Genomic DNA, 15,499 nt, shown 5'->3' on the forward strand with positions numbered 1-15,499 from the left:
GAAGAAAAATAAAAATTACAATTTTTGGAGTTTCAACTTTGACGTCAAACTCCAAGGACATGGACAATGGTTCAAGATGGGGACTTTTTTTTAGCAATGCCGTCATATATTGAGAGTGTCTTTCAGCGGAAATATTTAATATGTGTCCACTTATGTGGTTTTATAATTCAAAATGTCGGGTTTTAAAATTTTCAGTGAGTAATAGTGGCGTGTTGGTTTGAATATAGTCATAATATTTTTTAGAAATGGTTTCAAAATAAGTTTTGAGAATTGGTTTCGCATACAAGTCGCCTAGTATGACTTCTGTATGCGAGTCTTCATACTTTTTTTTTAAATGAGAATAATCCAACAATCTTGGAACTGTGGAATCTACCTCTTTTTCATTTATTGGACAGTTGTCGGAAACAAACGCCAGCAAAAATGAAAAATATTTTAATCTTTTAAAAATTGAATAATTTTTTTTAAAACAATTTTAATGCTGTGGAACTACTATGGAGAACTACATCCATAAACACCAGTTGGAAGTGCGACCCATCGAAAGTTTGCAAGGCAAATGTGGATGCCTTATATTGGTGCAAGGTATCTAGAATCTAATAAAATATTGGGACTAAAACCTTAACTATATCCTAACGAGGTAAAATTAGTTATATATGAAATTTCGCCTATTTTTATACATATAAAAAGTATGCATCTCCATAAAGTACACACACATACATACATACGCAAAGCTCTCACCTGGGGCAGATGTAGCTCATCAATAAGGACGACGAAGGGTTTCATAAAATCCCATTTCCTTTCCAAGGTGTTGAAAGGGGGGATTGATCCACCGCCGTTCCTCACATCGCGCGCAACTTCAGAAGCTTCGGGCCGGTAACCTCCAGGAAACTGCCGGCTGGAAACCTGAAAATTTCAAAATACGGTATATTTCGCAGCACCTCCATTCTATCAATATCGGGAACTGCATCTGCTGCTTCCTCTACATCCACTTCATATCCTTGCGCTCCTTCGATGAGCAAATCGATGTCCTCCATGTCCATGTCCGTGTCCTCACCCATACCCAGCATCTCGTTGTCCAAGGGCTCGGAAAAGTTAAGACTAAAAAAAACACGGCGCTAGTGCTGAAACGTACTAGAAACAGGGTTGCATAAAACTAGCTAGAAATACGGTTGCATTTGTTAAAACTATCGAAAATCGACTTAAAAATAAACAAGAGTTAATTGGCGAATTGGTGAATATGGATTCTTTTATTTTTAAAAACAAACACATTTCGTTGGAAATCGCATCAAGCTCGGGCTCATTATTTAAAAATACCTCGATTTTGGAGATCGTAAAATCTCTGAAGGACCTTTCTGAGCCCGGAGCCGGAGATTCTGGCCCTGTCCCGAAGCGGCCGAGGGATGAAGAAGAGGTAAAGTACAATATTAAAGAGTTTTTTATTAATATATTTTTTTAAAATACATAATACCTATGTATGTGTTTGTTTATTATTATTATTTATTATTTTATATTTTAAAACATGTTGTACATAAAAAAAAACTTATGAAGACTCGCATACAGAAGTCATACTAGGCGACTTGTATGCGAAACCAATTCTCAAAACTAATTTTGAAACCATTTCTAAAAAATATTATGACTATATTTAAACCAACACGCCACCATTACTCACTGAAATAATAGAAAAACAAGCAACCCAACTTCTGAAAGCCGCCTCTAGATTTTTTGTTGTGGCACCTGATCTTCAATTCCAGGCTTGCTATCTGAAGAGTGATATCCTTGAAGGTTTTGGCCGAAAGTGGAAGAATGGCCTTCGTGGTGCCATCAAGAAGCTCAAAATCACGAAAAGACAACTCCATCTCCATGGTCAAGACTTTTACCCAGAGATCTGGTGTGTACTAGTCCTCTTCGACATTCAGAGTGACATTTTTAAGGGCACCGAGGGACTGGAGACGAGCATCGTGGGATCAAATGAATTTGAATGATTTAATTTGTTTAGTTATATTATATAAGTTGAATATGTATAAATATTTATGTTGTTCCTTTATATGTGGGCTAGGGCTACTTGGCGAACCACGTACAAAAAAACGAGCCGTGTTGCTCTACCTCAAGGTGGTGTGGAAATGAGCATTTATTAGTATATTTTCAGGCAAATAGATCGATCGACTACTTGGCATCGGGAAAACGGATTCAGGTGAGCTATTTTGATTTAATATTTTTTGTATCTTTAAGCCTAGTACTCACATCGACGAAAACCGCGAGCTAATCATAGGAGTGAGCGAGAGGCAAATACGCGGCTAACGCTTTTCGTCGGGTCTATTTTTCAGCGCGGTACTCAGATGAGCTAAGGAAATACAAGAAAAAATACCAGACTTAGCGAGTGAATTTCGATGAACGCCGTTAGCCGCGGCCCAAAAAATAAGAAATTTAATCTATGGCGGTGTCCGTGAAAAAGCGGTGTGGAAACAAAAAAAAATAGAGGAAGGAAAACCCCAAAAGCTCCTGCAGGACGTCAGTGCAGATAAAAAAGGACGCCGAAAACAAGTTGTTGCCCATTATTAAGGGACGCGATACCGACAGGGCAAGTTCGCAGAATAGTTGATGGAGATCCACAAGAGAGTCCCAGTGGGAAGAACATCCCGAATGGGACTTCGCTCCCTGCATGGACATCCTGCCGGGCGTCTCCTTGCAATGAAAGTATGTTCTGGCCATAAGAATTTTGTTTCGTTGTACTAAGAGAGGTAACTTCTTAGCAGGACCACCAGTAATACGATCTCCGACGAGCTCGCCATTTTGGAAACCCAGGACTCCACCACCACCAGCTAGCTACTTGGCTACTAAAGCGGAGATGGAGAACGCGCTGGCTTCTACAGGATGGAGGAAAAATAGGACGCCCGCTAAGGGACAGCTGGAGAAGCCATTACCAGCAATTGCCAGGATGCTGGGCGACTTTCTGCAGCATGAACGGAAAACCCCAGTTCCCAATCCGGCTCCCACTTCCTCAAGGTCCAATACGCCTATTGGGATTCGGAGCTGGACTACTGACGGCGCGGAAAAGATGGCGTAGCATCCGTGGGACGAGAAGGAAGCTTTAAAATACTTATTTGCATAAATAAAAACTTTTGTTAAAGGTTCCATTTATGTTTATTTAAATTTAATTGTTATGCACTAGCAGACTCTTCTTTTTTAATTTGCTCCAGTTGATTTGTTTTCCGTTTCTCAACAAACCCAGCTGACAGTAAGACCATGCCACATGCATGGCGGGTTATCTTTTAAAACTTCGGTCACACTACAAAGAATAAGATTTTTCGACTAGTGAAACTCTTAGTCGATCTTAGTACTAGGCTTTAACTGAAACGCATTTATCTCGTCAATACCTATCGATTGACCTAAAAAGTTACCCACGACCACTTTAACGCCCATAACGCTAAAATCAGTCTGCCGCCCATAATCATATATTAACATCGCGGGTAGGTGGAGCATTACAATCTCGCTTTGGTGATATTACATCTACATCTCCTTTTTGCTTCTTTTAGCTGAGTAACGGGTATCTATAGTTTACTTTAACTTTAATTAGACATTTATATTTTAGATAATTTACTGATTTAGATTTAATTTTTAATAGGATAGGCGAATTTAATAAGAGGCAATTAGTCATTTTATGTTGTGACTTGGCCTTTACTTATACTTGGCAAATTGAAATTGTTGTTGCAATGAGAAAAAGATTCACCCTGTGCTGAACGGGTGTTGCCAGTTTGGGCCTGCCTACTTGTGCACTGGCAAACCGGGAACGGGTACGGTGTGTAATATGAATGCCGAGGGCTGCACGTGGATACATAACTGAGCAATTGCATACTGGGTTATCTTCTTGACAAGAATTAACCCACGGGAAGTAGTAGTTTTTGGTTCCACAGTATACATATGTTCATATTAAACTACGAAAAAGAAAGTTTGACAAAAAGCCATGGAAAGGTATACTTGTGGGGTATGAACCAAATGGGTATAGAGTGTGGTGTGTTGGAAAAGAAATATTTGTAACAGCAAGAGATGTTGTTGCTGATGAAACAAATATGGTAAAATCTAGAGCTGTGGTTGAGGATGACATGCATCTTAATAATGAAGATGGTGAAAGTATTCAATCAAATATTGATAATGAAAATGTCCTCAACAATAATGGGAAATCTGATCAAGCAGATGAACAGCCTAGTGATATGGTAGAATTTGAGAATGCCGATCCAGAAATGTCTGGTGAAAAGGCTTATGAAAAAGCAGACTTGGAATCGCAGATAAATATTAGAAAAAGTGATCGAATAAAGAATAAACCAAAAGTATCTTATCATTATTTAATAAACAATTGTGTAATGCATACTCAATCTTTAATCTATTCCATACCAAATAAATTTGTCGAGGTTAAATACAGTAAAGATGGAACACATTGGGAGAAAGCTATGAAAGAAGAACTGGACTCACACTCATTAAATAAGACTTGGTCAATTGTACAAAAGCCTAAAACTAAAAATGTAGTTGATTGTAGATGGGTTTTTACAATCAAACAAAATGAATTCGGCGAACCAATAAAATATAAAGCCAGACTTGTTGCTCGCGGTTTTACGCAAGAATACTTAGTTGATTATAATGAAACATTTGCACCTGTAGCAAGAATCTCGAGTTTTAGATTGATTATATCTATAGCAAATCAATATGACCTTTTAGTACATCATATGGATGTTAAAACATCGTTTTTGAATGGAATATTAAAAGAAGAAATTTATATGCACACACCCGAGGGTCTAATAAGTAGAGAAAATGAAGTTTGTAGACTACATAAAGCTATTTATGGTCTCAAGCAAGCTGCAAGGTGTTGGTTTGAAATATTCGAGAAAGCATTGACAGAAATAGGCTTTGTTAATTCACCAGTAGATCGTTGTATATATCTTCTTGACAAAGGGGATATATTCTCTAATATATATATACTTTTATATGTAGATGATTTAGTAATCTCTACCAAAAATAAACAAGTAATGAAAGATTTTGAATTATACCTAATGAACAAATTAAGAATGGTTGATTTAAATGAGATTAAATTTTTCTTAGGTGTAAAAGATGATACAAATGATGGTCATATAAGTCTTAGTCAATCTGCTTACATTAAATCAATACTTTTAAAATATAATATGGAAAATTGCAATCCTGTAAACTGTCCTCTGCCAACTAAACTTAATCATATTGCTCTTAGCTCAGATGATAAGTGTGATGCCCCATGTCGAAACGTAATAGGATGTTTAATGTATATTATGTTATGTACAAGACCTGACAGCCGTTAATTTTTTAAGTCCTTATTGCGAAAAGTTCTGTGTTATACTTTGGCAATGCCTGAAGAAAGTTTTAAGGTACCTAAAGGGTACAGTTGATTTAAAGTTATCTTTTCAGAAAAACTCAAATTTTAATAAGTTTTTGGTCGGCTATGTGGATTCAGATTGGGGTGGCAGTGATTCAGATAGAAAAAGTACTACTGGGTGCATATTTAAAATGTTTGATTCTAATGTAATTTGTTGGAATACAAGGAAGCAAAATTCGGTAGCAGCATCATCAACAGAGGCAGAAAATATGGCCTTATTTGAGGCAGATAGAGAAGCCAAGTGGCTAAATTCGTTATTAGTAAGCTTAAAGATAAAAGTAATTAATCCAACTAGATTATATGAAGATAACCAAGGATGTATAAGTATTGCCAATAACCCCTCATGTCTTAAATTTTTTGATGCAAAAAGTTTCTTCAAACAAAAATAATAGTAACTGCAAAAAGAATTTTTCAAAAATCATTTTGCTTATATTTTTTATGATTTTTTGAAAATGCTTAGAAACATGCATTTTAGCCATATTTTTCTCTTTTTCATACAAATTTTTTCCGACAGTGTCACCTTTAAAAAATCATAAAAAATATAAGCAAAATGATTTTTGAAAAAATTTTTTTTGCAGTTACTATTATTTTTGTTTGAAGAAACTTTTTGCATCAAAAAATTTAAGTTTTCAAGTCGAGGAAAAAAGTTCAAAAAGGACATTTTCACACAAATTCGTCCTTTTCAATAAGTACTGAATGTGTTAAGAAATGTATTGTATCATTCAAACGGCATTTAAATTACCTTTCCATTGATGCCAAAGTAAACAAGATGTAAGTTGAAATTATGAATATATTTTACTTTTTTTTTGTGAAAATACTTCTGACCACCCTTGTATATATATCGAATATCGATATTTTTGGCATTTCTGGAATATACGGCCTTACTATTTCTTTTATATTTTTCGTTCTTTTTCTACTTGGTTCCTTGAACAATAAACACGTGTGTCTGCTATAAATTAAAATATCCGCAACAAAGTGTTTTCTTTATTTGTTCCGACTGGAAATATACAAAACGAGATATTAAGACAAACCAAGGAGATATAAAGGATTAATATCTGTGTTCCACTACCTAAAGGCTCTGCGGATTGATCTGTTTTCTACACATTTTCTACACAGGTAAACAACGCAACCCATCTCTTCTCTTTGCGTCTTCCAACGTTGACTAGGATAGGCCCAAAATAATCAACGCCGGTGCACGTGAATGGTTTTTCGAAACTGTTCAACCTAGCTTTTGGAACCGGGGCCATTTGTGGAGGTTGTGGCATTGCGCAACGAATCTTACATAGCTGGCACGCTTTTCTTACGGATTTGTGCAGTACTCTTAAACGCAGAATATAAAATTTGGTTTTTTTATCATTTATCACGGTTTCGTGAGCGAGGTGATGATATTTTTCGTGATAGAACCGGACTTATAAGAATGTTACTCGTCTCTCTGGTGGCAATATTATAGCGTCCATAGTATTTCCGACTGCGTTCACTCGTCCTTTAGTGCGAAGGATCCCGTTATCGTCCAGATATGCGTTTAATCCCTTCAATCTGCTTTTTGCGCTTATTGGTTTTTTACTCATCAATGAATGGACTTCATCCGAGAACTCGAGCCTGTGTGCTTCTTTGTATAGTATGGTCTGCGCTTCTTTGACGTGAAATTCGGTCACTGCTGACGGCATGTCAGTCCTTTGGCATTTAGCTTGAAGTCGCTGGATATCGGCCAATCGGAAAAATATTCCACGTCGAGTAAGACTTTATTCGCACTACGAGTTGTGAAGACGTGTCTGCGTAGTTCGCTCGTATCGATCTACGTTGGTCGTGATGGAACTGTTGGCCACTTACTGGGTTCGCTTTTCAAAAACTCTGGTCCGTAAAGCCATGTGTCCACACAAGGGTTTTTTATGACCTTCGTTGCCCCGTCTGCGACGTTGAGCATTGATGGGATCCATCGCCATTGATCCACAAGAATGGTCTCCAGGACTTCGCCGATTCTGTGCATCACGAATTGTTGAAAGTTGCGAGGATCCATCACCAGCCATTGTAGAACGGTTCGTGAATCCGACCAGAACGTAAGATCGTTGACTCGTAGGTTACGTACGTTTATAATTTTGTTTGCTAAGCGTGAGACCATCAGGGCGGCTTGAAGCTCCATGCGCGGAATAGATAGTGGCTTTAGTGGCGCCACTTTGCTTTTCGCGGCTACTAGCATAACGTCCACCTCGTCTTTTTGTGGCACTCGCAGGTAGCAAGCAGCGGAATAAGAATGCTCGCTAGCGTCCACGAACGTGTGCAGGCCGATTCGGGTTCCAACAGACATCCTTGGGGAGTAGCATCTCGGAATCACAGCTTCCATTGATTCAGCCCGTCTGTCGATACGTTTAGCGTATTCATTTGCAGTAAAATTTTATACTTCCCCTCGATAAGTCTCTGCTCGGAAGCTCTTTTTCCTTCCAGCATATCGAGCATTAGCTTGTTTTTGTCCGCGGTAGAATTATCACCGGGAATAATGTGTTCGTAGCTTGTTTTGTTCATGTCGATGAGGTCGACCACTAGCTGCTCGACCTTATTTTGGCTTGGTAATATGTTGGAGTTGTCGAACTGATTTGGAGGCGGTGATCGTAGTATCCTTCCAGGTGGGTTTTTGGAGCTACCTCCAGCAAGGCACGGATCGCAATTCCAATCGTTGTTCTCGACGTCGTCGTCGACGCCTGTGCAGCGAAAGTGGTACCAACTGTCACAACTGTCGCATTGGACCCAGCTTTCTTCAGTTCCTGTCGCTTTTTTCTTGCATATTCTACACACTTCTTTGCTCATCTCTGTTCACTTTTTAAGGCTATGTAAGCTTGGCTTGTGGCTGAATTGTAGTTGTGTGGGGTTTGGTTGGTTCCGTTTACATATTACGTTTTTCTCACCTAACGTTCAAGAAAGGGATGCGATCGCTATTTCACAATATTATGGCTAATTGGAAAATCGTCGCTTCGTAATTGTACAGCTAGAACGACAACCACGCGTGTACAAAGTTTTTAAGAATGTTGAGAGCGAAACTAAATTGGTTTTACAGCAGCCCACACTACCAAATTGAAGGCACAGACGGATAGCGGAAAACTACGTTTTTGAAATAAGCTTTATTTAAATTTCAGCTTCCGAATCAATGTGTTTGGCGTTGCGGAGCACGCTTAAAAACTGTCTTTTTCCTTCTCTTCTTTCGCTTCTGGCGGTTCTAGGGATGGTTCTTAAAAAGATAAATGAGGTCGATATTTCTTATATCGGTACCTCGAGAATTATCGAGTGCTTATACATAACAAAAGAAAGTAAAAATTAAATTTAAATTATGGCGGCAACACAGGTCTTGCAAAGCATTTGCGATTTGTGCTTGGGGTCGTTACTGAAGCTTATTTGGGATTTGAGGGTTAACGAACCCAAAATCTATTACGCTTTTAGTTAATTCTTTTATTAAAATGTCCAAATAAAACTCTTTGGCCATTACATCGTTGAAAATTCGGAGCTCTCCATCGGCCTCGGATGAAATACATCCCTAAACCATTACAGATTATTTTCTAAACTTTACTGTTGGTATGATGTTTTTCTGTTTAAAGGCTGTGTTGGGCTTCCTCCAAACCTTGCTGGGTCCACCATGATAATACACCATTATGTTGGTCCCATCACAAAAAACACTTTATTTCATAGAAATCATTAACCGCCAATCGATGTTGATAGCAGAAAGAATAGGTTTCTTTCTGGCTACGTGGGAAGAGTATTTGTGTGCGTTAGGAACTTTTCTGATGGCCTCGTGGCACACTGTTTTATTGCTAACATTTTTAAGTCCAGGGCCAACTGCCTGAGGGTAGTTTGCGGATTATTATTAATCTTTTTCAAAGTTTTTGAATGTTCACGTCTGGTAAGCTTTGTTGACCTACCTGCAGAATATTTTACATGCAGCCGGTTTTGTTTTTGCGCTCGATTAATTATGTTGTAAATATTCCTTAATTTAATACCAAACATAGTTGATAATTAATTTTCCGCTTTATTTTTGTAACAGTTCTAGTAAACTAGTTGAATTTGTGTTTCATCAACTCGTTTGCCAGGCACTGTTTAAATAGCGGAACAAGACCACTTGTGCCCATGTCCATACTTAAATGGTAATAAAAAGGGGAGATAAGAACATATCAATTAATTTTTCTCGAAATTTAAATATCGTTGCATTGTTTTGTGTCCCTCTTTAGTTTATGTTTGCATTTTACAAAGAATTAATGTCAATGTTTTGCCCTCCTTTTGTTTTTGTAGTTTCCAAACCAACAATGAGTTTCCAAATTATGAACTAACAAGTTGGTAATATACGGATGTTGAACATTGTTCTCAGGTCCCTGTTCGGGCTCCAATGTTTACAATGCTTCGCTTACAGAATTCAAGGGTATCTATACCCGTTACTCGTAGAGTAGAAGATTTGTCGGAAAGTATGCAACAGGTAGAAGGAAGCGTTTCCGACCCCATAACGTACATACAGTGCCGAACATTACTGTTGGCACACTTTCCATCTTGAACTTCAAGCCCGTTTTTCTCCGTGTTAATTAATTTTAACAACATTTATTCGGATTATTTAGCTTTAAAAAGTATTTTTTTTCACTAAGGTATCTCCTAATTTTAATTTTTTTAAATAAAAAACAAAAAAATGAGCTGATTTTGGCCGAACAAAATTCTTGGCACACTTATGCTTTTGGACCGTTCTTTTTTTTTTAACTAGAGATGGAGATATAGACTTGCAAACTGAGGGTACTTTTTGAAAACTAGCTCTTTTTTACAAAAACAAACTTTAAAAAATTTCAAACTTTTTTTCTCGTCCAAGTCCTGATACACTTGCTTACTTATTTTCCGAAAAGTATACGTAAAAAAAGTTCCAGGCAAATCAAAAATGTCAACTTAAAAAAGGGTTCGGTTTGTAAAAGAACGGACCTTTTATTACTATTTCGATAAAAGTTAACCGGTTTGGTTGCCTTTTTTGATAAATCCGACTCTATATGCTAAATGGTATAATGCTAAGTTTGTATCATAAAATCGTTTTAGTACCTTGAATTAAACCAAAATTCGTTTAATTTATAAACATAATAAATATAACGAAAAATAATATTTTATTTGCAGGATCAGGGGAAATTATATTGGCGAAAGGATCACATAAAAGGATAATGACAACCCTCAGATCAACTCAGTACAGATCCAAGTTTAGGATAGGAAAGACTTTGGGAAGGATTTTCACCCAATAGCCTACCATTCATTAAAAAGTTATAAGCAAATAAAGTGAGCAATCTTTGGTTTTAGTCGCTTTATCACTCCCCTTTGCTAAGCATAGAGTAAGAAACTATATGGAGGCACCAATTGCTCTGCCGGTAGCTGCGGTGTACGCCGAGGTTTGAAGGTGTGGGGAAAAAATAAGCTGTTCGAACTTGTGCGAGGGACCAGCAATAGGACGCAACCGCCGTAAGAGCTGCGTGCCAAAGAAGAGTACAGATAGTAGGGGTTGTATTCAAGATTTAAGGCGGTTTTCTGGGTAAAACATCAAAAAATGAATTTTTAAAATAAACTGCCTTCGGATTTGGTTTAATATTGATGAAAATGAGAAATCTATTAATAAATTGTATTTAAACTAAAAATTGACATGTCTTTTCATTAAAAGGTTTTCACCTCACTTGGTTTGGCGTGACTTCACGAGGCTGGACGCAAGGTTTGACGTGACGTCACGATGCTCGACGATCACATATTCTCTCTGTAAAAATAGGCTTGGAGAGTTTGAATCGAGTCAAAATGGGGCGCGCATTTCAAATTTGTTTGGCGGAGATGACAAATTTCCTTTTGTAACGGCCATTAAACATATTTGAAATATATTGTAAATAAATATAAGACAACAAAATAAATATAAGAAAAGTATGCAATTATATTACTTTAATAAGCTGATGAATAAAATATATTTTTACCATAAAGCATACGTTGGTCATCAGGCAGGCAAACACGACGAGGGCAAAGGCCATCAAGGCTTTGAAGAACAACAGCAAAGAAATAGTCAACGCCATCATGGAGCTGTCCATGCTCAAAAGCGGGCTCCAGCTGATGCTGCACTCCTTATTTTGTTGTTTACTTGCCTTTCGATACACAAGTTATCCAACCCGTGAAACTATGCCGCTTATGGCTTTTATAAACAATATTTTCAAACTCTGCATTTGCCTTTGGCTTTGAGGTCCGATCTTGGTTCCCAGCTAAGTTAAAGAAATCAAAATTAAAGTAAGCATCAGCTTCCCTTCGAAGCCCAATCAATTGCGCCTTTGGTGTTTCAAGTTCCCACCAAATTGCATCGGTCAGCATAATTGAATTTCACAATGAGATGCGACAATTTCATCTTAGGCTTAACATAAATTGATGTTCTAAAAGTTCAAAAAGAAAAGCTCCTGGCCGAGGTTCATTGGATCAGATTAAAAAATGAAGAAGTCAGTCCTATTTTGTCCGAGACCGCGATCGGTTCACAAGTATTAAAAGTGTCTTGTATTAATAGGATAATAGGCGTACGCCGGCGCATAAAGCTGCTGGCACGACGGCGGGTACGGGGCGTACGCAGATACGTACCCCGACGTATAGGCTGATGGATAGGGCTGGAAAGGATACACCTCGCTTAAAATGAATAAAAATTATTAATTCTATACGAAAATATTAAAATTAAATTTACTTACATTTATCTCTGTCTGCACCGCTTGCTCGCCAAAATAGAGTGACCGACTACTGATAAAAGCGCAATTAATACAGAAAATACTGAAAGTATTAAGATACCTTATTACTCTATGTGCTGATTAACGGGTATTCGATAGTAGGTGACGTCGACTAAAGCGTTCTAAAAGGCAAGACCTTTTATTAGGGATGACATGGTAAAGTCCGATTATTTCATACATACAACTATCGATACAAGACATTCGATTCCTGCATAATCTACGATATTCCGTAAGCTTCATATGTGTAACAGTTTAAATTCAAATTGTACTATCTTATACTGCCACAAAAAGACTTCTGCATACTACTACTTTAATATACGCATGTACAAAATATTATTTAAGGCAATTGCCATCTTTATACTAAAATAGCTTGCCAAAAGATGGCTACATTTTTATAGCCGTTACTCGTAGCTTAAAAGGGTATACTAGATTCGTCGGAAAGTATGTAACAGGCAAAAGGAAGCGTTTCCGACCCCATTAAGTATATATATTCTTGATCAGGACCACTAGCCGAGTCGATCTAGCCATGTCCGTCTGTCCGTCTGTCTGTCCGTCTGGATGAACGCTGAGATCTCTGAAACTATAAGAGCTAGGCTATTGAGATTTGGCGTGCAGATTCCTGAGCTTCTTACGCAGCGCAACTTTGTTTCAGCAGCGTGCCACGCCCGCTCTAACGCCCACAAACCGCCCAAAACTGCGGCTCCTACAGTTTTGATGCTAGAATAAAAATGTTAACTGAAATGTATTGTTCTCATCAATACCTATCGATTGACCCAAAAAAAAGATTGCCAACTTTAACGCCCACAAACCGCACAAAAACTTCAAAAAATCGTAAGTATGAGCGCGGATATCTCGGAATCTATCAAAGATAGAGAATTGGGATTTCCGGTTTAGATTTAAATCTGTCTACCGCCCACATAACCATATATTGCGATCAGGGGTAGGTGACGCATTTCAGTCTCGCTTAGCTACTTGCATATCTCCATTTCCCTTTTGTCCCTTTAGCTGAGTAACGGGTATCTCATAGTCGAGGTCATCGACTATAGCGTTCTTCCTTGTTTAAATTTTAGAGTCCCACACCACCAACTTATACGCAATTCTTGCGTAATTGTCCAATCAATTGGGGGTATCCCACAGATCAGCACTCTGTTGAGTAATTTTTACCCCCAGGAGAAAGTTATTCTTTATTGAAGAGCTGTTAAATTAGTTTAGACCGTGCTCAGCACGACAGCCTCCTTGGGCATCAGCAGTACGGAGTTGGCAAAAGTAAGATCGCTGAAAATATAGGGTAAGATGGTAAGTGCTACTTGGTTATATAAGATCCATGTGACATGAACTCACTTCTTGCGGCGCGAACTCTTGTCGTTCACCACCACGTATTGCAGTTGAGTGGAGATGGAAGTAAAGACAGAGTCCAAGTTGACCGACTCGACATCATCGTTGATGTTGATGACAGTGATGTACGACTTCTGGCCGGCCAGGGAGCTGTTTATAAAGAAATCAGTAAACTTCCTGAATATAAAATATGGGTTATCCTAGCTTACCGCTTGAAGGCCAGCACATTGGGACCAATGGCCAAAACCGAGACATCACCCTGCTTCAAGGTGGGCTCATCCCGCAGAGCGCGCAGCTGCTTGTATACATTCAGGTGGCTCAGGGCGATTCCACGTTGCTTCTTCACGTTGACAGACTTGTAGTCAGTAGCCACCGGGAGCCAGGTGACGGAGGCGTTGGAGAAACCGGCGTTCTGCTCGTCGCTCCATTGGAAGGGCGTTCGCACGGGGTCTCGGCTGAGGCGCTCGAACTCCTGCTCGTTGGACTGGCAGGCCTGCGGGTCCACGGTGTCCTCCCAGCTGATCCACACGTCGGTCATGCCCATCTCCTCGCCCTGGTATGTCACACTCACGCCTGGCAGGCCCAGGATGATCATATTGCAGGCGTCGATGCGGTCGGCGCCCAGGCGGGATCCAATGCGGGTGCCGTCGTGGTTACCAAACACCCAATTGGCCACCTGGCCCTCGGGCATGTTGTCCAGCCAGTTGTGGATCAGCTCCGAGTAGTGGTAGGCGTCGGAGCTGTTGCTGATCTTGGTCAGCAGCTCGAAGTTAAAGGGGATCTGGGAGCCCTTGTGGGTTTCGTTTCCGTAGTACTGCATGAGGATATCCAGCGGGGAGTAGGCCTCGGTGAGCAGGACGCGGTCATCCCCGCCCAGCTCGTCGTCGATCTCCTCGATCACTTCGCGGAACTCGTAGACCATCTCCACGTTCTCGGGCTGGTTTTTGGTGTAGATGTGCAACAGGTAGTTGTAGTCCTCGGGATCGCTCACCTCCTCGTTCCGGGGCTCGTCGGGCCAGTCGGGAGGCTCGAACACATGCGGCACAGCGTCGATACGGAAGCCGTAGGCTCCCTTTTGCAGCCAGAAACGCAGGACGTCCTTCATGGCCTCCATTACCTTGGGGTTGCGGTAGTTGAGATCGGGCTGCTTGGCGTGGAACTGGTGGAGGTAGTAGGCCTGTCGTTGCTCGTTCCAGGTCCACATCGATCCGCGGAACACGGAGACCCAGTTGTTGGGTGGCTGCCGGATGCCATTGACCACCTTGCCGGTGTGCCACACGTAGAAGTCCTTGTACTCCTCCTCGCCGGCGACCGAGCGGATAAACCAGTCGCACTCGTCGCTCGTGTGGTTGGGCACAAAGTCAAGGATGATCTTGATGTCCAGCTCCTTGGCGCGGGCTATCAGCGCATCGAAATCCTCCATGGTTCCAAAGAGGGGATCGATGCTCTTCAGATCAGCCACATCGTAGCCAAAGTCAACCATGGGCGAGGTGAAGATCGGGGACAGCCAGGTGGCGGTAATGCCGATTTCCTTCAGGTAGGGCAGTTGTTGCGTGATACCTGAAAATCATTCCAAGTTAACCCATATCTAGACCTCTTCAAAACCAAAACTTACCAACGAGATCCCCGACACCGTCACCATCGCTATCCTTGAAAGATCTGGGGTAGATCTGGTAAAACTGACCCGTTTTCCACCAACCGATTTCCGCCAGCGAAGGCAGCACCAATGCCAAAAGGCTGGAGAGTACCAGCAACTTGAACATGGCTCCCACGAAGTCGATCGATTGCCAATGGCCAGCGGGCTTACACAGTACCCCTATTTATGCAGATGGCTCTAGTTGATAATGCGCGATAAGCCCACCATGTAGCCAGCTATTTCTGATTGTGGATTGATACGGGGTTTTTTTGGGTTCCTTTTTGCTATTGTTTCGGCTTGGCTCACGACCAAAAATCATGGGACAGATTGGCAGGGAAATTATTTCAAACTGCATACAGTCGTATCTTATCGCGCAGTTTGGTTTTTTTATTTCGCAGG

The 15,499-nt window shown here is 40.1% G+C and overlaps 1 protein-coding gene across 1 annotated transcript; it reads right to left on the reverse strand.

Moving 5' to 3' along the window:
• Positions 1-13,283: 13,283 nt before the first annotated feature.
• Positions 13,284-15,239, reverse strand: LOC119551756 (maltase A3-like). Its single transcript, XM_037861283.1, has 4 exons — positions 15,080-15,239; positions 13,674-15,024; positions 13,471-13,614; positions 13,284-13,404 (listed from the first exon to the last, which is right to left on the reverse strand). The coding sequence occupies exons 1-4, from the start codon at positions 15,225-15,227 to the stop codon at positions 13,338-13,340; spliced, it is 1,710 nt and encodes a 569-aa protein (XP_037717211.1). The 5' UTR covers positions 15,228-15,239; the 3' UTR covers positions 13,284-13,337.
• Between the last annotated feature and the right edge of the window lie 260 nt (positions 15,240-15,499).

The sequence above is a fragment of the Drosophila subpulchrella genome, chromosome 2R (assembly GCF_014743375.2).
Source record: "Drosophila subpulchrella strain 33 F10 #4 breed RU33 chromosome 2R, RU_Dsub_v1.1 Primary Assembly, whole genome shotgun sequence".
Classification (NCBI taxonomy): Eukaryota; Metazoa; Arthropoda; class Insecta; order Diptera; family Drosophilidae; genus Drosophila; species Drosophila subpulchrella.

Bases quoted from the DNA above. Each gene is read 5' to 3' on its own strand.
- LOC119551756 (XM_037861283.1), bottom strand. From the start codon at position 15,227: ATGTTCAAGTTGCTGGTACTCTCCAGCCTTTTGGCATTGGTGCTGCCT. The intron at 15,025-15,079 runs GTAAGTTTTGGT...AATGATTTTCAG, and splicing joins CGGTGTCGGGGATCTCGTTG to GTATCACGCAACAACTGCCC. The intron at 13,615-13,673 runs GTAAGCTAGGAT...CTTTATAAACAG, and splicing joins AATGTGCTGGCCTTCAAGCG to CTCCCTGGCCGGCCAGAAGT.